Below are 19,253 nucleotides of genomic sequence, written 5' to 3'. Positions count from 1 at the left end.
CGAGGCGATTAGTAGCCAGGTGACAAAATCTCCCCGAATCTCCTCGTGTGGACTAGCCCTTAAGATCAGCCACAGCTACAAAGGCAGCATCAAAGGAGGTATCACTTCCCATCATACTCAAAACGCCAGGTGGTCTTCTCAGAGGACATTTTCTAAATATCATTGTAGACCTACAGAGCAAAACAAAATCAATTTAATTCGGGCAACCACCAGGTGTGTGCTATTCTACCCAACAGCTGTTGCTAGGTGGCATCCTACCGACAAACAAAAAGGAGTTTGCAGGAATCTATGATCTGCAAACTCTATTTGTTCTAGATAATAAGGATAGCCACCTAGCAACAGTGCCCATCCCACCCACCCACCCAAGTTGACTGGTGGTTTAGTTACATGTGTTAAATTGATAAACAGATAATAAACAAAGATTTTCTATTCTCTATAGGTCTCTATAAAAAGATATTGCATAAAACAGCTCATATGTAAAACCCTGCTTCATGTAAATAAATAAATAAACCAAATAAACCATTTTAATAATAGTATACTTTTCTAGTAGTATGTGCCATATGGTAATCATAAATAGAAAATTGCCATTTTAAAAAATAAGGGCCGCCCCCTGGGATCGTAGGATTCACTGTGCACACAACAAATCAAACAAACTATACTTCTTAGGTCACATGAGCCAATTAACAGACAGAGATCTGGCTTTTGCTTCAACACTTCTTCCTGTAACAGTTAGAGTTGTAGTATTTCTGGTCAGGTGATCTCTGAGGCAGCACAGATAGAGTCACGAAATGGTGGCTCAAGGCAAGAGATGTAAAAGGGCAATATTTACTTAAATATATATTCCAGTTTAGTAAGATTCTTTAATATGCCACTTAATATGATGTAAACTATCTGTTGCTTAAGTGTTCATTTTGGGGGTATAGTTTTCCTTTAACTTGCAGGGGGGCCCTGATCACCAATTATTTTTTTTAACTTGTAGGGGGGCCCTCACCACCAATTTTTTAAAAAAAATCTTTATGGGGGGCTCTGGCACCACAGTTTTTTTTAATTTATAAGGGGGCCTGACCATCAATAGCTTTTTATAACGTGTATGTGTGGGGGGATTACCTTTTTTTTAGCACTGACGTCTATGTGGTCTTTTAACTGTAGTGTGGAGTGGTGGGGTGGGGGGCCCTGAACATTTTGTTGTACGGGACCCCCTGATTTCTAATGGTGGCCCTGAACTGAGTAATACACCACGTGTACCACACTGTCTCAATACCTCCCAAATATCGCACACGGATTACTGTATTACACGGGTTAGAAACGCCTTGTGGGTTCTGAATGGGAATCAAAATGTGTCGGGGCTATGTACAAACGGAAGCTATTTGAGATTATTTCCTGAACCGGTGGGGGAGAGCTACATTTACATTTCCTGGGCCCCCTGGGCTGCGCCCACCACAAGCCCCACCTACAGGTCCGCCCTCCCCACCCCACAGGTCCACCCCCCACCACACACTAAAAAAAAAAAACATTGGTGGCTATAGTTCCCACATGTTAATAAAAAAATATTGGTGGTCAGTGCCCCCCCATTGAAAAAAACATTTGCGGTCAGGGCCCCCCATTTATAAAAAACATTTGTGGTCAGGGCCTCCCATTAAAAAATATTGGTGGCTAGGACACCACATGGGGGAAAAAAAGGCCCCCCCCACTTTATAAGAAAATTGGTGGCCAGGGCCCCCCTTAAACGACCATGAAAGTCCATGAAAAAAACTTGCGAATGACATCATCACACACATCTCGAAATTCAAAATATATTTTACTGCACAACATAGGTCTATTCTTGATAGTTCCTGAGAGCACTTCCTTGACCCTTGCCTATCCTCGACCACTGCTTTATTACTGTTTTCTGACTACACTTCTGGATCCTGACTCTGTACTGCAGATTGGTTATTCACCGTGGCCTGTTTCCTTGACTTCTGGTTCTTGATTCTATACTGATCTGTACATCCAAGCTCCTCTTAAAAGCATTAACAGAATCAGCCATGACAACATCTGGCAGTGTATTCCACAACCTCATTACCCTCTCTGTGAAGAACCACCTACACTGCTTCAAATGAAAGTTATTTTGTTCGTCGGGAGGATGCCACCTAGCAACAGCTGTTTGGTTAGACGGCAGCCTCCCAAATAGATTGATGGAAACTTCTGAATGCTCTTAAAAGAGTGGGAAGAAGTTACAGGAAAAGGATCTCTTAATTCTTGCGAGATCTTGTTCCTGTAAGAATTTTTCACAGCGCTGTGATGGAGGATGCACTTTCTGTAACGGCTACTGAGTCGTTAAAAAATGCTAAGCAAAGAAGACAAATTCAGTCTCTAGATAATTCTTCATACTTGGAAGAGGAATTTGAACAAAATAAGAAAAAGAAAAACTATAATATTCAAAACTCCTCCTCAGACTCGGGTAAGAGTTCCTCAGACAGCTCTTATAAGGCAAAAAACTCTCGTTTGAGACAGAAAGGACAGGAGAAGAAATTTGGTCACTTTTTGGGATTTCACAATAACTACTCAAAAAGAGTCATTTTAAACATTATGATAGCAGTTGATTCTTTATACTCTGAATCGGTTGCTTCTGATTCTGAGCCCGTAGCTGGCTATTCAAAAATCTCTGAGGTGGACTGGGATTGTGAAAAAACATTGAAATCTTCAGCATCCTCTGAAAGAGGGAAAAATAAGTTGATCTTCTGGAAAAAACACCTCCACCAAAGATATTTAATGCCAGATGGGCACTTAATGATAAATCTGAGGTATATGATTGCGCAAAGTATGCTTTTTGCTCTTCTTTAATGAAAAAGATGACTTGGTTTTAAGAAATCATATTGGAATCCCTAATATACAGGCTATGTTAGCTCCAGAAGTAGACCCTGCACTACCATCAATTACGGGTACAACAAAAATTGCAGGTGCAGCAGGTCCTTTGTTACTCATGCTTTATAAAGCAAAAAAAGAAGGACAACAGTTCATAAAGAATTCCTTGCAATCCTCAAAATTAGCACTTTTTTTTTATAATTCTTTATTTTTCACAAATTTTTTAACAATAGCCAAAAGGGCGGGTAAAAGAAAGGGCGAAACAAAAAAGAAAAAAAAAGAATATATATATAATACATAAATAAAAAAGGGGGTGGGGTACAGAACATAAAAGGGAGCATCAATATGGAAAGAAGGATACACATCTGTACATCCTTCCTAAAAATCCTTATTATTCTAATTATAATTCAGATAATTTATTCCATACTCTCTTACATCATTAAGTAATTTCTAAATTATTCCATAGTTGCCTTTTTGACTCCAAGTGACCCATGTTTTATTACAGGTCTCCCATGAGCCGTTTCTCAGAGCTCCAATTTCTTTGAATTTCCTTATATCCTCAACATCAAAATTAGCACTTCTTAAAGCATCCACCAGGGCTGCATTGACGTTTTGCCAGGCTTTCAACCATGTCACAAGTGTGAGAAGAGCTTGTTGGTTACATACTATGTGCATGTTTGACCTGGCTCCAAAATCACATGAAATTCCACATTTTATTTAGGTGAAATTATGCTATAAGGCGAGAAAATAATTTGGGGACTGGAAAAGACCTTCCTTTTTCAATGAAAAACCCTTCAGTCGAGAGGGATGTTCCCTCAGAGCTCAGGGGTCATCCCGAGAACCCTCACAGAGCTATAAGAGACCTTTCTTTGGCCAGAGAGACCAGTCCAGTCGATGAGCAACCAACCCAAAGTGGTCTGCTGGTTATAAGAAAAGAGTTTCAGGTAAACACAACTCTTGTATTTTCCCATTCAGAAATTATACAGCTTTGGCAAACAATAACCACAGACAAATGGGTTTTAAACATAATAAGAAGGGGCTTGTACCATCCTCTAAAATCCTTCCCATTTCAAATTTCGAACAGATACAGAGACACCAGTGCAGTTCTAGACTGTGCTGTAGGAAAGGCTATGCTAGAGGGAAAGATAAAACTATCAGACCTTTCACAGTCGGGCTGGATAAGTCATCTTTTTCCAGTTACAAAGCCAGATGTTTTTTTCAGACCAGTCCTGAATGTGAAGTCTTTAAACAAATTTTTAAAAAGGAAATGTTTCAGAATGGAAAGCATTGCAGATCTCACATACACCTTAAAAGAAAATGCAAATTGCATAAACATAGATCTAAAGGATGCATTCCATACTAAAAAAATATTGTTAAAACACAGAAGGTTTTTGAGATTCCAATGGAAGCAAAATATTTACCACTGGAATGTAATGGTGTTTGGCCTCTCCAACTCTCCTTACACATTTTCCAGGGTAATGAAATCAGTCATTTCTCATATAAGACAAAAAGGGATAACATGCATTTTTTTATCTGAACGACATACTAATTCTAAATACTGATATTTCAGTTCTCATAGACCAAAGACAGATGTTCATCACATTAATTCAAAAATTAGGGAAAAGTCAGTACCAAACCCTTGCCAATCAATAACGTTTCTGGGACTCACGGTAGATACAACAAGGTTAACCCTATCCATTTCAAAAGAAAAGTGGGAACATATTCAAGTTTTTATAGCCCAGTTGCTACCACTTCATCAGGGTTTCCCTATGTTTCATTGTAGCAGCGATAAGGAAAATAATTGCTTTGTCCCCAGGATGCACTCAAGCACCTCTTCTTTGTTGGCACTCACAAAAATTAAGAAAGAATATTCATTGGAACAAAAAATTAACACTTCCAAACAAAGTAACATGGGAACTCGCTCTGATAACCTGGCAAACCCAGCCTTTCCCCAAACCACTTATAAAAAAATGATTACGACATCATCATAACAACAGACACCCCCTTAAGAGGTTGGGCACCAAATTCACAAGGGAGCAGTCAGAGGTCTTTGGTCAGGAAAAGAAAAAAACACTTCACATAAATGTAATAGAGCTAAAGTCTCTAATTTCCCCAAATATTCAAAAGTCTGTGTTAATTCAGTCAGACAACAAAACAGAAGTTTCATATGTTAACAGAATGGAAGGAACAAAATCAAAAACTTAATTATTTGGTGTTAGACCTCTGGGATTGGGCTTTTTCCAATCAAATCACACTGCATGTCACATACATTCCTGGAGAGGAAAACTAATTGGCAGACACTTTCTTTTGTCAAAAGATAACACAAATCTCACTAAAAAAGGACATTTTCCACAAGGTACAATCACAACTGGGAGAAAGATCAATAGATTTATTTACATCCCAGACATCAGCTCAAACAAAAAATGTTTTAGACAGAACCTGGACAACCAATGTATGTATGTATGTATGTATGGAGAATGAATGCACTTAACAAACCTTTATGCCTTTCCCACTCTATATATATTCTCCCAAATGTCCTAATAATAAACTCTTCCCTTAGATCTAGAACATGTAAAAAAAAATATAATTCCCTCATTGCTAAAATTAAAACTTGGATGTACCCTCATTTACAGGACTCAGATAAAGAGATTTCACTACAATCTGCATTAGATTTATTTGTACTATGAGCTATCTTCCATAACCCTGTATTCCCTCACTTGCTAAAAAGCCATCCAACTCCGACACTAACAATTTTCTTTTCAAAATATGAATCTACATTTGGAGGGTTATTTATCAAAGTTTATTATTACATTTTCCTGAAAAAAATCTGATTTTCACAAGTTTTTTCTGATTTTGTCATCTGATTTTCACGAATTATTATGATTTTTTTCAGAATTTTCACCCGAAAACTCCGAAAACTTCGGGGTATTGCACGAAACCCAGTGCACATCAAAAAATCATTGGGACTTCTCCCATTGACCTATATGCAACGTCGACAGGTCTGAGATGCTGGGTTTTCAGATTCTGACTTTCCATCCTCAGGGTTTAATAATTTCCAAAAAATTTGTGATTTTTTAAAAGTCGCATTCAGAGTTTAATAAATTACCCCCTAAACATTGCCTATAGATCATGTTGATCAGTTTGAATTTTCTAACTGACTCTTGCTGCACAAATATGACAGCCCCCTCATTCAAGAACATGCGGTAAAGAAAGGAAATGTAAAAGCATCAGGCAAATACTTTTATGGCATAATTATAAATAGCATTCAAAGACAATGTTATGATAGATATTAAAAAAGGTTATTTTCTGATGTCACTATCTCATTAATGTATCAGCCTGTATAACTGATTCAGGGAGAGAATTCCACATCTTCACAGCTCTCACTGTAAAAAACACCTTCTGAATATTTAGCCAGAACCTCTTTTTTTTCTAATCGGAATGGGTGCCCTCTTGTTAGCTGGAAAGACCTACTGGCAAATAAAGCATTAGAGAGATTATTATATGATCCCCTTATATATTTACCGTATATACCCGAGTATAAGCCAAGTTTTTCAGAATTCCTATACCAACAGTACACTTGGGGAGAGACTGCAATATCCCACAATGCCCTCTGTTGGTTATATGAAAGAATAACAGTGCACCCTCTGTTGGCTATATGAAAGAATAACAGTGACTGCAATATCACACAGCGCCATCTGTTGGTTATATGAAAGAATAACAGTGACTGCAATATCACACAGCGCCATCTGTTGGTTGTATGAAAGAATAACAGTGCACCCTCTGTTGGTTATATGAAAGATTAACAGTGACTGCAATATCACACAGCACCATCTGTTGGTTGTATGAAAGAATAACAGTGCGCCCTCTGTTGGTTATATGAAAGATTAACAGTGACTGCAATATCACACAGCGCCATCTGTTGGTTGTATGAAAGAATAACAGTGCACCCTCTGTTGGTTATATTAAAGAATAACAGTGACTGCAATATCACACAGCACCCTCTGTTGGTTATATGAAAGAATAACAGTGCGCCCTCTGTTGGTTATATGAAAGAATAACAGTGACTGCAATATCACACAGCACCCTCTGTTGGTTATATGAAAGAATAACAGTGACTCCAATATCACACAGCGCCATCTGTTGGTTATATGGAAGAATAACAGTGACTGCAATATCACACAGTGCCCTCTGTTGGTTATATGAAAGATTAACAGTGACTGCAATATCACACAGTGCCCTCTGTTGGTTATAAGAAAGAATAACAGTGACTGCAATATCACACAGCGCCCTCTGTTGGTTATACGAAAGATTAACAGTGATGGCAATATCAAACAGCACCCTCTGCACATGGTAGTGGGACAGTGGGACAATGCACACAGTAATCCGTTTGGCAATTCTCTGTCACCATCAACTTTGCAAAGAAGTCCGGTTGATCGCTGGGGGGGTCGCTTTGGCAGAATGTGCGCTGCTGGGAGACAGGGCTGTAGTTGTGTCTAGGCTTATACTAGAGTCAATAAGTTTTCCCAGTTTTCGTAGGTAAAATTAGGTACCTCGGCTTATACTTGGGTCGGCTTATACTCGAGTATATACGGTATACATAGTTATATCTTCTCTAGCTTGACCATTCCCAATATGGCCAGTCTTTCCTCATAGCTAAGATTTTCCATACCTTTTACTAGCTTAGTTGCCCTTCTCTGTACAATAATGTCCTGTCTGAGCACTGGAGACCAAAACTGTATGACATATTCTATATAGGGTCTTAATAGTGCTCTATACAGTGGAAGAATGACCCCTTCCTGCCATGAATCAATGGCCTTTTTAATACAGCTCAAAACATTATTTGCTTATTGCTTGTTACAGCCAAGTTTATCATCTACAAGGACTCCAAGGTCCTTTTCCATAATGGATTTGCCTAGTGCAGTCCCATTAAGGGTATAAGTGGCTTGGATATTTTTACATCCCATGACTTTACATTTATCAACATTGAATCTCATTTGCTACTTTGCCCAAATTGCCAGTATGTCAAGATCATGTTGCAAGGATGCTACATCCTGGATGGAATTAATTGGGCTGGATAGTTTTGTGTCATCTGCAAACACTGATACATTACTTACAATAACCTCCCATAAGTCATTAAAAGACATTCCATTAGCTTTTTGAAAAGTAAACATAATTTCAAGCAACATTGCAATATAGATCAATTAAAAAATATGCTGACTTTTCATAATTTTTGGAACAGTTCCTGAAGCCTAACCACCTGCTTTCCTGCTTATCTGTCTGACTACTTTGCTGAGCTGGCTGACAACTGTTACTTTGTATCAACAGCCATCTATCCTCAGCCTTCATCCTCCAAACCCCACAATTCCCTGCACACGTGATTTCAGTGCATTGCATTGTGGGTTATGTAGTTCCTGCATGCTGTCTCCTTCCCTGCCAGGATTTCAAGTGATGCAGAAAGAAAAACTGTTAAACAGCTGGATTTCAGGATAGAAAATGGCATTTATTCATACTTTTTGAAGAAACAGGTAACTGTGAGGGGTATATTAAAGTTTCTGTGTTATGTGGGCCTCTTTATCAAATTTTGGTTTGGAAGCCAGAGTTCCCCTTTAATGAATAAGTTAAATAAAAGTAGACCCAACACCGAGCCCTAAGGGACCCCACTAAGAACCTTTCTCCAAGTAGAGAATGTACCATTAACAACCACCCTCTGTACCCGATCCTGTAGTCAGTTTCCTATCCATATGAAAAGTGACATGAATGTAAAAGATATCTACCTTATGGAGGAACTGACCTCTTATCTAGCTGAGAAAAAAGATAATTTTACATTGACCTGGCAGCCCTGGATCTCCTATTTGCATATTCATAAGAAACTGTAACTTGAAACTGTTATGCAGGATTTTTGCCTTCAAGCTCCCCCCCCCCATTCTCTCCCTATCCTTTTCATATCCTTAGAGAGAGTAATCATGTTTGCTTTTAAATGGCTACCTGCTAATTAGTTGCTATTTTGCTACAGGAGAATAAACCTATACCAAATGTTGCACTTTGTACTACAAGATGAAGATCCACAATTATTTTGAAACCCGTCAGTATATCGCTAAATTGCGCAAGGCTTGGGCGTCCCTCTTCGTCTCTCTGTGTTTAGAGGCGATGTTTTGGAGTTTAGGCCGGGCTTCTTAAGTCAACATTAAACGTGATCAAGACATTTTTGCAATAGCAATAAAGTGACGGTCCGTTTATTTTGTACAAATGTTACAGCAACTGATTGCCGAAGAGCTGTTTCCTGTTACTTCGCATGGCAGTGGGCACCAATGGTTAATCCCCCATCATGTGACCTAATTTAGCAAAGAACTCAAAAAATTTGGCTCCCCCGTTTCCTGTCACATCGAGCTCACCCGAACTGCCAGCAGGGTCTCTGTTCTCTACCTGCTGAAGCTCCAGGTCCAGGTCTGGGTACTATACCTGTGTGTGGCCTGTGAGGTTCCAAGGGAGGACCAGGGCCATGTGTGCTGCTCATCACAGTCAGTCGCAAAGCCTTTGGGCAACATGCACGATAAGTTGGTGTTTACATCCAAACAGACAGCATGGGGCTCTCCGCACTCTGATGGATAGCGTTCCAGCTGACAGGATGTCGGAACAGCTACCTGCAGGAAAGCTATCTATGTATGGGCGATTCCCTATAAAGCCCCATAGTGTTTTTATTCCTTTGTCTCCCCAGTGTATGCTGCCATAGTTTGCTGAGTGGAGGTAGGGTGAGCAGAGGTGGCCAGTATGTCATCAGAGCACCTGTTACCGGATCATCATGTTGATTAGTACCCATTCAAACTGGGAACTCAAATCAGGTAAGGTGTTCAACTATACATTTACTTATATCTCAGGAGTAAAAAGTTCCCATCTTTAACAGAGGAGTGTGCAGTCTTATCAACTGCCAAGGGGTTGGATTCACACTCCTTCAGAGAAAGTTTGGTAACCTGCATATGCTAGGTTCGCAGCTTCATAGAGCATATATGCTAGTGGGTGCACACTAATTGCCTCCGGTATGCAAATGACTTTGGGAGAGATGCTGCAGGTTTAATAGCTTGAAGTAGCAAATTGCTGTCTGGATCTATCAGTGAAGGATCTTATACAAGTAGAATGGTTTCATTCACTGCTGGTAGGTTTATTCCACCAAAAACCTGTTATCTTGATATGGTTAATAAGAAGTTATCAGTAAATCACCTCAACAAACTCTAATTTCCACTATGCAGCTATGGTGAGTAGTAGCAGCTATTAAAGCGCTTCAGGGGAGTTATTATCCAGAGTATAATCCCCAGGACATAAAATGGGATACATACCTGCAGTTATTCCCAGGTGTGCCTTTCAGATACGGTGGAGACTTATTCTGTATTTAGCTGCTGTCGCAATGAGATGTGGGGATCAAAGTGGAAGTATACATCTACAGTACATCATTATTACTATATATGGTATAGCCATTCAGAGTGTTGTACTAGTCACACTTTAACATGCCACTGTACTTCAACATCCTCATTAAGCTAAGTGCATGCCTCTGCAATCTCCGGTATGGTTTCCTACCGTCTATACTACCATATTGCATAGGTAACTTTGCAGATCATAATGGAATAACTATTCAGCATATCTAATAATGCGGATAGGCATATGGATACTTTGTGCATTTCTGCAGTTCATTATTACTATATGACTGCAGACATCAGGGCTATCTCGATAGAGCCATTCAGTGTGTTGTATTAATCTCACCCTTACAACTAATCACACTCTTTGCACTTTATACTGCTGCATTCTCTAACAAAAAAGGGAAAGTTGTGCTCACGTCAATTTTAAAACCATTATCAATATATTTGACATTTTGTGCATACAGCTACTAAAAATACCTTACCCTTTTAACAAAACAGGGATTGTTTCTCCATATGTTGCGATATATTTAAGCTGGTCTATGCCAAAGTCCCTGGTATGGCCATCCTACACTCATCTGATTCATTAAGTATGCTATTGCTTCATTATTCATTTTACTGCTACTTTCTCATAAGCAGTTCTATCATGATAAGGCCTTTTAGCATATCTTTATAAGTGCACACCGGCCCCTTTTTTTCTATCATAGTAGCTAATCGGCACATTACTAAGGCTAAGGACACACTAGGCGATTTTGCCGCGAAAAGTCGCCCGCGATTTTTAAAAAGAAAGTCGCGGCGACATGGCGATCGTCATTTGCTGCAGCGATTGGAAGGAGCGACATTTACAGGAAGCGACTGTTATACCACAATGCCATGCGAAACTAGCACGTCATGTTCAAGCAGAAAACGGAAGTCGTCATTGTTCGTTCGGCGTGTTGTCTCAGTGGCGTGTTGTCTCTGCGGCGTGTTGTCTCAGCGGCGTGTTGTCTCCTGCTTCATTATGGAGGATGAGCTGGCAGTATTATTTATGCTTATCTACTTGTATTATTTTTTGCTACAGGAAGAAAGAAAAAAAAGAGCAGCTGCTAGAAAGTATTGGGTACATCCCATAACAAGTCAGCGGCTAAAGAATGGACAGTTTCATATTTTATACAGTGAACTGCGCCGTTATCCTGAAAAATTCCAAAAATTTTTTCGGATGTCAACATCTAGCTTTGATGAGCTGCTGACTATTTTAACGCCAGGTCTGAGTCATGACCACACGTTGATGAGGGATCCGATTTCGCCCGAGGAACGACTATGCTTAACTCTAAGGTTTGTGTGTTGTTTTTATTTATGGTATATGGTATATGATTTGTGACCTGGGGTGATCCGGATAATGGATCTTTTTGTAAGGTAGATCATCATATCTTAAGTGTACTAGAAAGGCATGTAAACATTAAGTCTATTTCGTAATGTGGAACTTTTCTGTATATAAGGTTTCTGGATAACGGGTACCATCCCTTATTGATATTTATAAAAAGGTCAGACAGCTGACCGAAACGTCCGGTTTCCCTGTGTGATATATATATATAGTTATAAATATGGTCATTTATTAATAATACAAGTCTATCATTGTAATATTTTTAATAACTAACCCTTTATCTTTTTTCTTTCTTTCTTTCAGATTTTTAGCAACTGGGCAGTCATTTTCCTCTTTATATTTCCAGTTTCTTATTGGTCGATCCACTATTTCCAAAATTGTTAGAGAAACGTGTATGCTTATGTGGTCTGAGCTGAGAAGACTTGTGATGCCAGTCCCAGATGAAAATGCATGGCTGCGCATTGCAGAAGACTTCCAACAAAAAAACAATTTTCCGAATTGTTTGGGGGCCTTGGATGGAAAACACATTCGAGTTACTCTGCCAATCAAAAGTGGTTCAAAATACTTTAATTATAAAAAATACTTTTCCATTGTTCTTATGGCTGTCGTTGACGCAAATTATTGCTTTACACTCATTGATGTTGGAGCCTATGGAAGCACTGGCGATGCTAGTGCTTTCAGGAATTCTTCATTCGGACGCCGACTCTCAGAAGGGGCACTTCAACTACCTCCTCCGAAACCATTGCCTGGGACTGCTGGACCTTGTATGCCTTATGTCTTTGTGGGTGATGAGGCATTTGGCCTTACGGAAAATATAATGCGGCCATACCCAGGGTCACAAAGGGCCATTCAGAAAAGAGTTTTCAATTACAGATTATCAAGAGCAAGGCGTATGGTGGAATGTGCTTTTGGTATTCTGTCCAACAAATGGCGGGTATTCCATACTGCTATACAACTGGAACCTGATTTTGTGGACAATGTGATAAAAGCCGGTTGTGTTTTACATAACTTTGTGCGGCTTCGGGATGGCTACAATTACCAAGACACCCTAACAGATGATATACCAGACATTGATTGGGCCCCTGTTAGAGGTCCTACAGGAGGAATGAGGGTGCGAGATCATTTGGCAAATTATTTTATGTCTCCTGATGGCTCAGTACCGTGGCAGTTAAACCGCATGTAGTCTGTAACCAGGCTAATGTTTTATGCTACCTTTAATAAATTCTGTTTAAAATACTAAGGTTGTTGTGTTGTTTTTCACTCACAGTTTTGTTTATGTTTGTATTGAGAAGGGCTCTTGTTCCTTAAACAAACAGGTTTAAGAAAAAGATACAACATTTTTGATACTTAGCACAGTTGAGGGACCCTCCATAAAATACTATAACTTCCCAGTTCCAGGACAAATTTATTGAGCCTCTCACAAACTTTATCTTATCCATCCCTCCCAATATGTATATATACATATACACACACACATATATACATACATATACATATACACACATATATACATACTTATACATACACACATATATACATACTTATACATACACACATATATATATACACATACTCATTCTGTGCATTCGCATGCGCAAAGACGCATGCGCAAAGACATCACGCACGGTATTGCGCATGCGTCTTTGCGCATATGAATGTAAAAGACGTATGCGCAAAGATCTCACGCACGGTATTGCGCATGCGTCTTTGCGCATGTGAATGTACTGAACTGCGCAATACGCCGTGTCGTCATGACGTCATTGCGTTATTTAGCCTGCGACATAGAGACATAGAGAGCAAGATGGTGGGCATTAATAGTCTCAATGATGCTCAGGCATGGGAGATCGCAAGCTTTCTTCTAGGAGAAAGCTACGATAACCTCCCAGTTTATGTGACCCAAAAGAGGGCACATAAACAGCAAATACTACACCGGCTGAAGCGACGATTACGTCACAGGCATGGCGTCAGCTTTAACCGACGCACCCTCCAAAGGCTCTGGTCAGACCTCAAGCGCAGGGAGCCAGAGTTTATAATGCAAGTTCAGCTGCATGAAAACCGTGAGTATTAAGTAACTAAGAAAGATACACTACATTATCTATCTCTGGCAATCTCCATATACATATATATACACGCATATATATATATACACACACACAGTTGTTTACAAAAGTATTTGTCCCCCTTAAACTTTTTCAATATTTTGTCACATGACAGCCACAAACATAAATCAATTTTATTGAAATTCCATGTGAAAGAACAAAAATAACTGCAAATTGGGGTGTGCCCCCTTTGGTCTGAGTGCAGTCAGTTGCCCATAGACATTGCCTGATGAGTGCTAATGATTACAGTGCACCAGGTATTTTTTTTTTGATATATTGATAAATTTTGATTTTGTACAGGGGCAGATGTAGAGCAGGAGGAGGAGGAACAGCATCTGGAGGCAGAGGAGGAGGAGTCAGTGCAGCATGAGGAGGAGCTGCAGTCGCTGGAGGCGGAGGAGGAGCAGCAGTCGCTGGAGGCGGAGGAGGAGCAGCAGTGGCTGGAGGCTCAGGAGGAGCTGCATTTAGAGGAGGAGGAGCAGCAGCAACCTGCAGGTAAGTGCAAATTAAATTGCATACCACTTCCCTTCTTTTTCAAAAGTGAAACATAAATAACAATGCAATAAATTCGCCAAGAAGATGAATGGGACCACGCTCGACTGGTCGAGGAAATAAGGGAGTTAAAGGCAAGGGTGTTGGCCCTGGAAAACCTGCAGCACCAGCGCCACCCTTAAAAAAATTTTTTGTTATTTTATTTTTGTATATACATATGGCATGTTTTTTGCCTTTTCTTCTAATTTTATATTATAAAAAAAATTTTACTTCTACGATAGTTGTCAGTCCTATTAATAATCATAAACAATAACGTTTCAGTATAAAAAAAGTTTTATTATAATAATTATGGTAAAAAAAAACATTCCTAATCACTTTTCGGACCAAAAGTGCAAAAGTGCAGCCGCCCATCTCCATTCCCGTCAACAAAGGGCAAACATAAAACCACCAAAGTGCATACTTGTCAAAAATAGAAAAGAACAACACATAAACATAAAACAATATACAACATGTGCTAAATCTAAATGAAACAGTGTAAGTGTTATATAAATTAAAATTATAAATTAAAGCGCCCTTCTATAGAATTTATAAATTAAAGATCTGTGTGGGAGTTTTGGGAAGGATAATGATATGGGTCTGAGAGTGTGTTTTGGGATGGATACTGATATTGGTACCAAGAGTTTCCTGTTCCTGGCGTTTGTGGCATGGGGTAATGCTGAGGTGGAATGGGAATGTTCGGTGATTGCACACCACTTGGTGGCACATATCTATAAACAAGTTTTGTCATCTCAACTTGAAGAGATTGTCTTTGTGCCTGCGGAATTGTCATAATTGTGGGCAGTAATCCAGTTAAAAATGAAAATTCTGGAGTCTCCTCATGTTGGTAAGTGTTCTTGGGACCACCTCGGGTAGATAGCGAAGTGCATAGCATAGAGATCATCTCTTTGACATCTCCCGATGCAATTTCAGAGCTGCTCCTTTTTCTTTTCCCTGACTGTTTGTTTGCAGCCTGAGAGAGTCGAAGGGGATGCAAAGTGTTACTGGTACTGGCACTAGGGCTGCCCGATGATGTTCCAGATGATGTTTCTCCAATATTTTCACTTTCACCAACATTTTCCTCATTTTCCTCCTGTTGCTCATTTTCTACATTGCCAGAAGTTCTAAAAAGAAAACAATTAAGATAATTTAACATAAAAACAAGAAATTGGTTCCATACATATTTTTGGTATCCTATTAATAGAGAAATAGTGCAAATACGATAATATGTTAGTATAAAGCACAACTGTTCACCCCCCCTTCAAAATCTAAACAAATGGAGGATTTATGTTTGGTTGTAAAAGTGCTGCATGCTAAGCACAACACAACAATAAATTACAGTCTGACATCACAATAATCAAATTATGAAAGTGGATTAACACTTACTGTCTTGTGGTAAAAGTGGGGACCAGGAAAAGCAGCCTGTCAGCATAGATATATTTCTTTCGTCTTGAGGGTGAGGCGCCACTACGTGAATCATTCTTCTGTAAGGAAACTTCCCTACGGAAGCAATCCTTAATATTCTTCCAACGTGTTTGAAGTTCTTTCACTGTAATAAAAATGAGAAAAATATAAATAATTTTACATGGACTAACACAGTTCATGCAGAATGTGTCACATAATTGAAAAATAACCATGACTGGTATGAACTAGGTCTGGACTGGGAATCAACATAGGCCCTGAGATTACCATTCTAGCTACACAAAGGCACAAAAATTTCACACAAAGTCCCCAAAATACATACCTCCCTCCCAACTATTTTGAAACAAAAAGATGGACAAAAAAAATTTGGTGAGTTACACGACAACAGTGCGGGGATAAGAAGGAATGCACATGGTATGTATACCTAACAAACAGTTACCTTTTTTGTTTTTCTCATCCTCTGCAAGAGATTCCCAGTCTTCTATGAGCAGAAATGCCACCTCCTCCCAAAGTTTCTTCCTGTTTTGCCTATTGTGATATGCACTCATTTCCGTCATATAAAGAGCAGGCCGTTCCTCTACCAGATCAATTAGCCTGTCAGTATCAAAACTATTTTTGAAAATAAAGGGCATTCTGTCTTGAGTCTTTTCTCAGCGTTTTCTCTCGGCGTCTTGTTTTGTCGGCGTCTCTCGGCGTGTTGTTCTGTCGGCGTCTTGTCTCGTGGTTTTGTGTGGGCGTCTTCTCGTTGCGTCCTCTCGTTGCGTACTTCCGTGTTGACGTAGCGTATTCTCGCTGCGACATTTCGTTCCGTGTGTCAGTGTAGAGGCGATTGCCATGTTTGCTGCTGTACAGTCTATTTCACCCCTATCGCTCCAAAAAGGGTATGGACGCGATTCGAAGCTATTGGCGATCTGAAATCGCGCTGTGTGTATTTGTCGTGGCGATTTACATTTCTGTCACCGCTACGACAAAACGAACGACTTGTCGCCGCGACCCGCTTTTATAAGATCGCGGGCGATTTTTCGCCCGGTGTGGCCTTAGCCTAAATTGCGACTTGGGTAACAATCAAAGCTATTCGCATATAGCCAGTCTATTACCGAGTGCTCACTTACAGTTCTACACTATCATATTGTAATGTCTGCATTAGCCAGTATTAGCAGAATAACCAGTCAGCGTATGGATGCTAAGTGCACTTCTGCAGTTCATTATTACTTTTCATTATTACTATATATGTCTGTAGACATCAGTGCCATTTGGTGTGTTGTACTAATCACACTCTCGCAGTTCAGCATGCTTCTATATTGCAGCATCCGCATTAAGCAGTTATCATGATACAAGCCTTCAGTATCATACTAAGGGCTTCCCTGCTTTTCACATGGATACCTTACATCTGCATTTAACCAATCCTGCCGTTCATTACTATATTACAACTTCTGTAATTTCCAAGGCTATTACTGTTTAGCCATTTAGGATGTCAAATTAAGTGCATTTTACTATATTGCCATTTGCAATCTTTCACTTCACAGTGATAGATATAGCTATTCAGTGTATGGATTCATAGGGCACCTCAGTGATTCAACATGTCACAACATTGCAACTTCGGCAACTTTCAGGGGGGCTATTACAATGTAACTATTGTAGAGGTCACCAGGGTTGGATCCTTGACGGGAGGTATATTTCCCCATTATTTGGGCTATGGTCCCTTTAAGCAGCATGTATTCCACCCAGGTACACACCTGATTTTGACTCTGCATAAAGAGGAGTCACAGGTGCAATTGGGGTGGAGAGAATGGTGCCTGGAGCCTGTGAGCTGCAAGTCTTTGTACAGGCTAAGGGAAAGGACTGAACCATATATCCTTGTGTGCAAAGGACTAAAGTCTGCTAATATTGGACATTTGCTGGGTTTGTTGTTTGGCCTCAAGTGGACTGACCAGGCCTGCTTTGGACATTGTAAACCCAAAGGACTTTCACAAGCTGAAGTAAGCTGTTTATTATATGTTAATTTTACTTTCTGCTGAGGAAAAGCTACTTTGAGTTTAAGTTTCAAAATAAATTGACTTTCTCTAAGAAACTGTGTACTGCGTGCTGGCTGCGATTCCCCCTCAATATTACAAGTGGTGTTTCGGATGCGGGCAGCAGCACTGCAGAGAAAAAGTTTCCATTTAAAAAGTGTCATTTAAAGGGCCAGGCTCCAGTGTATCATGGAGGAGTTGCTGCGGCAATTGGCCATGGCAACAGTGCAGTTGCAGCAGAGCATGGCAGCTCAGCAGAAGGCCACAGAGGTGCAACTGACTGCACTCAGGGAAGCTACTACAGCTCAAGCCACTGCCCTGCGGGATTCTACAGAGGCCCAGTCCAAAATGCTGGCTGAGGCAGTACAACAGCTAGCTCATGGGCGAGAATCAGCAGTGGTTAACCCTAACAGCCAGACAATAATAAGGGCAAGCAATTTCCTGCAAAAGATGATGCCCACAGATGATGTGGAAGCCTTTCTGATGACCTTTGAAAGGACTGCAGAGCGGGAAGAATGGCCCCGAGACAAATGGGCTGGTCTCCTTGCCCCATTCCTGACTGGGGATCCGCAGAAAGCTTACTATGACCTTACCCCTGCAGACGCCCTCCACTATGACCGGCTCAAGGCAGAGATCCTTGCCCGTCTGGGAGTGACCACAGCAGTCAGGGCACAGAGGGTGTACAGCTGGAAGTATCGGAAGAATACTCCACGAGGTCACAAATGTATGATCTAATACAGCTGGCAACAAAGTGGCTGCAGCCTGAGATACTCACCGGTCCACAGATGGGTGGAACGCTTCGTGCTAGACCGGTTTCTGAGGTCGCTGCCAGTTGAACTACAGCGCTGGGTCAGTCATGGAGACCCTAAAACAGCGGACCGGCTGGTGGAGATGGTGGAGAGATACACCACAGTGGAGGAGCTACTACCCCCAACAAGTCATCTAGACCCCGCTCCAACCCGGGCGGCAAAGTTCACTTCTGCAGGAAAGAGTTCTTCACGGAACCCTGGAACCAGCATAAAGGACGACGACAAGAGATTATCCACTGTCCCTCCTGCATTACAGCCAGGCCCCACAATGCCCCAGAAGTATGGGGGTGTGCAGTGTTGGCGATGCCAGGCATGGGGCCACATGCGCGCTCAGTGCCCCCTACAGGTGGAACCTATGCAGTGTGATGTCCTACGGAGAGTATCCTTTTATGCTCAACCAGCTTGTATTGCAGGTCCTGATTTGCCAGAAAGGTGTTTTGAATGTAAAGTGGATGTGAACGGTGTTTCTGGTAAAGCCCTGCTTGATTCAGGGAGTATGGTTACCCTTGTACAAGGGAACGTGTCCAAGAAGATGCGTCAGGAAGCAAAAACTCTCAGTGTCGTTTGCATACACGGGGACACTCGGACATATCCACTGTTGACAGTGACAATTTCCACTGCTTGTGGCACCGTTACTCATGAGGTTGGTGTGGTAAAAAAATTGTTGTACCAGGTTATTCTTGGGCGGGACTTTCCATTGTTTTGGGAACTTTGGGAGAAAGTTAAGAGGGAAATGTTTATTACTGTAAAGAGTGATTGTGTCCCTACTC

General features: G+C 40.6%; 2 protein-coding genes across 2 annotated transcripts; one reads left to right on the top strand and one right to left on the bottom strand.

The window, feature by feature from the left end:
• Window positions 1–10,980: 10,980 nt before the first annotated feature.
• Window positions 10,981–13,076, top strand: LOC121398275 (protein ALP1-like). Its single transcript, XM_041577271.1, has 2 exons — window positions 10,981–11,564; window positions 11,917–13,076. The coding sequence occupies exons 1-2, from the start codon at window positions 11,119–11,121 to the stop codon at window positions 12,794–12,796; spliced, it is 1,326 nt and encodes a 441-aa protein (XP_041433205.1). The 5' UTR covers window positions 10,981–11,118; the 3' UTR covers window positions 12,797–13,076.
• Window positions 13,077–14,796: 1,720 nt separating this feature from the next.
• On the bottom strand, window positions 14,797–16,273 carry LOC121397943. The gene is made up of 2 exons (XM_041576262.1): window positions 15,627–16,273; window positions 14,797–15,364 (listed from the first exon to the last, which is right to left on the bottom strand). The coding sequence occupies exons 1-2, from the start codon at window positions 15,875–15,877 to the stop codon at window positions 14,797–14,799; spliced, it is 819 nt and encodes a 272-aa protein (XP_041432196.1). The 5' UTR covers window positions 15,878–16,273.
• Window positions 16,274–19,253: the final 2,980 nt, after the last annotated feature.

Source organism: Xenopus laevis, chromosome 9_10L, assembly GCF_017654675.1.
Source record: "Xenopus laevis strain J_2021 chromosome 9_10L, Xenopus_laevis_v10.1, whole genome shotgun sequence".
NCBI lineage: Eukaryota > Metazoa > Chordata > Amphibia > Anura > Pipidae > Xenopus > Xenopus laevis.
Note: the sequence above shows the minus strand (reverse complement) of the source record. Positions and strands in the feature narration are given on the sequence as shown.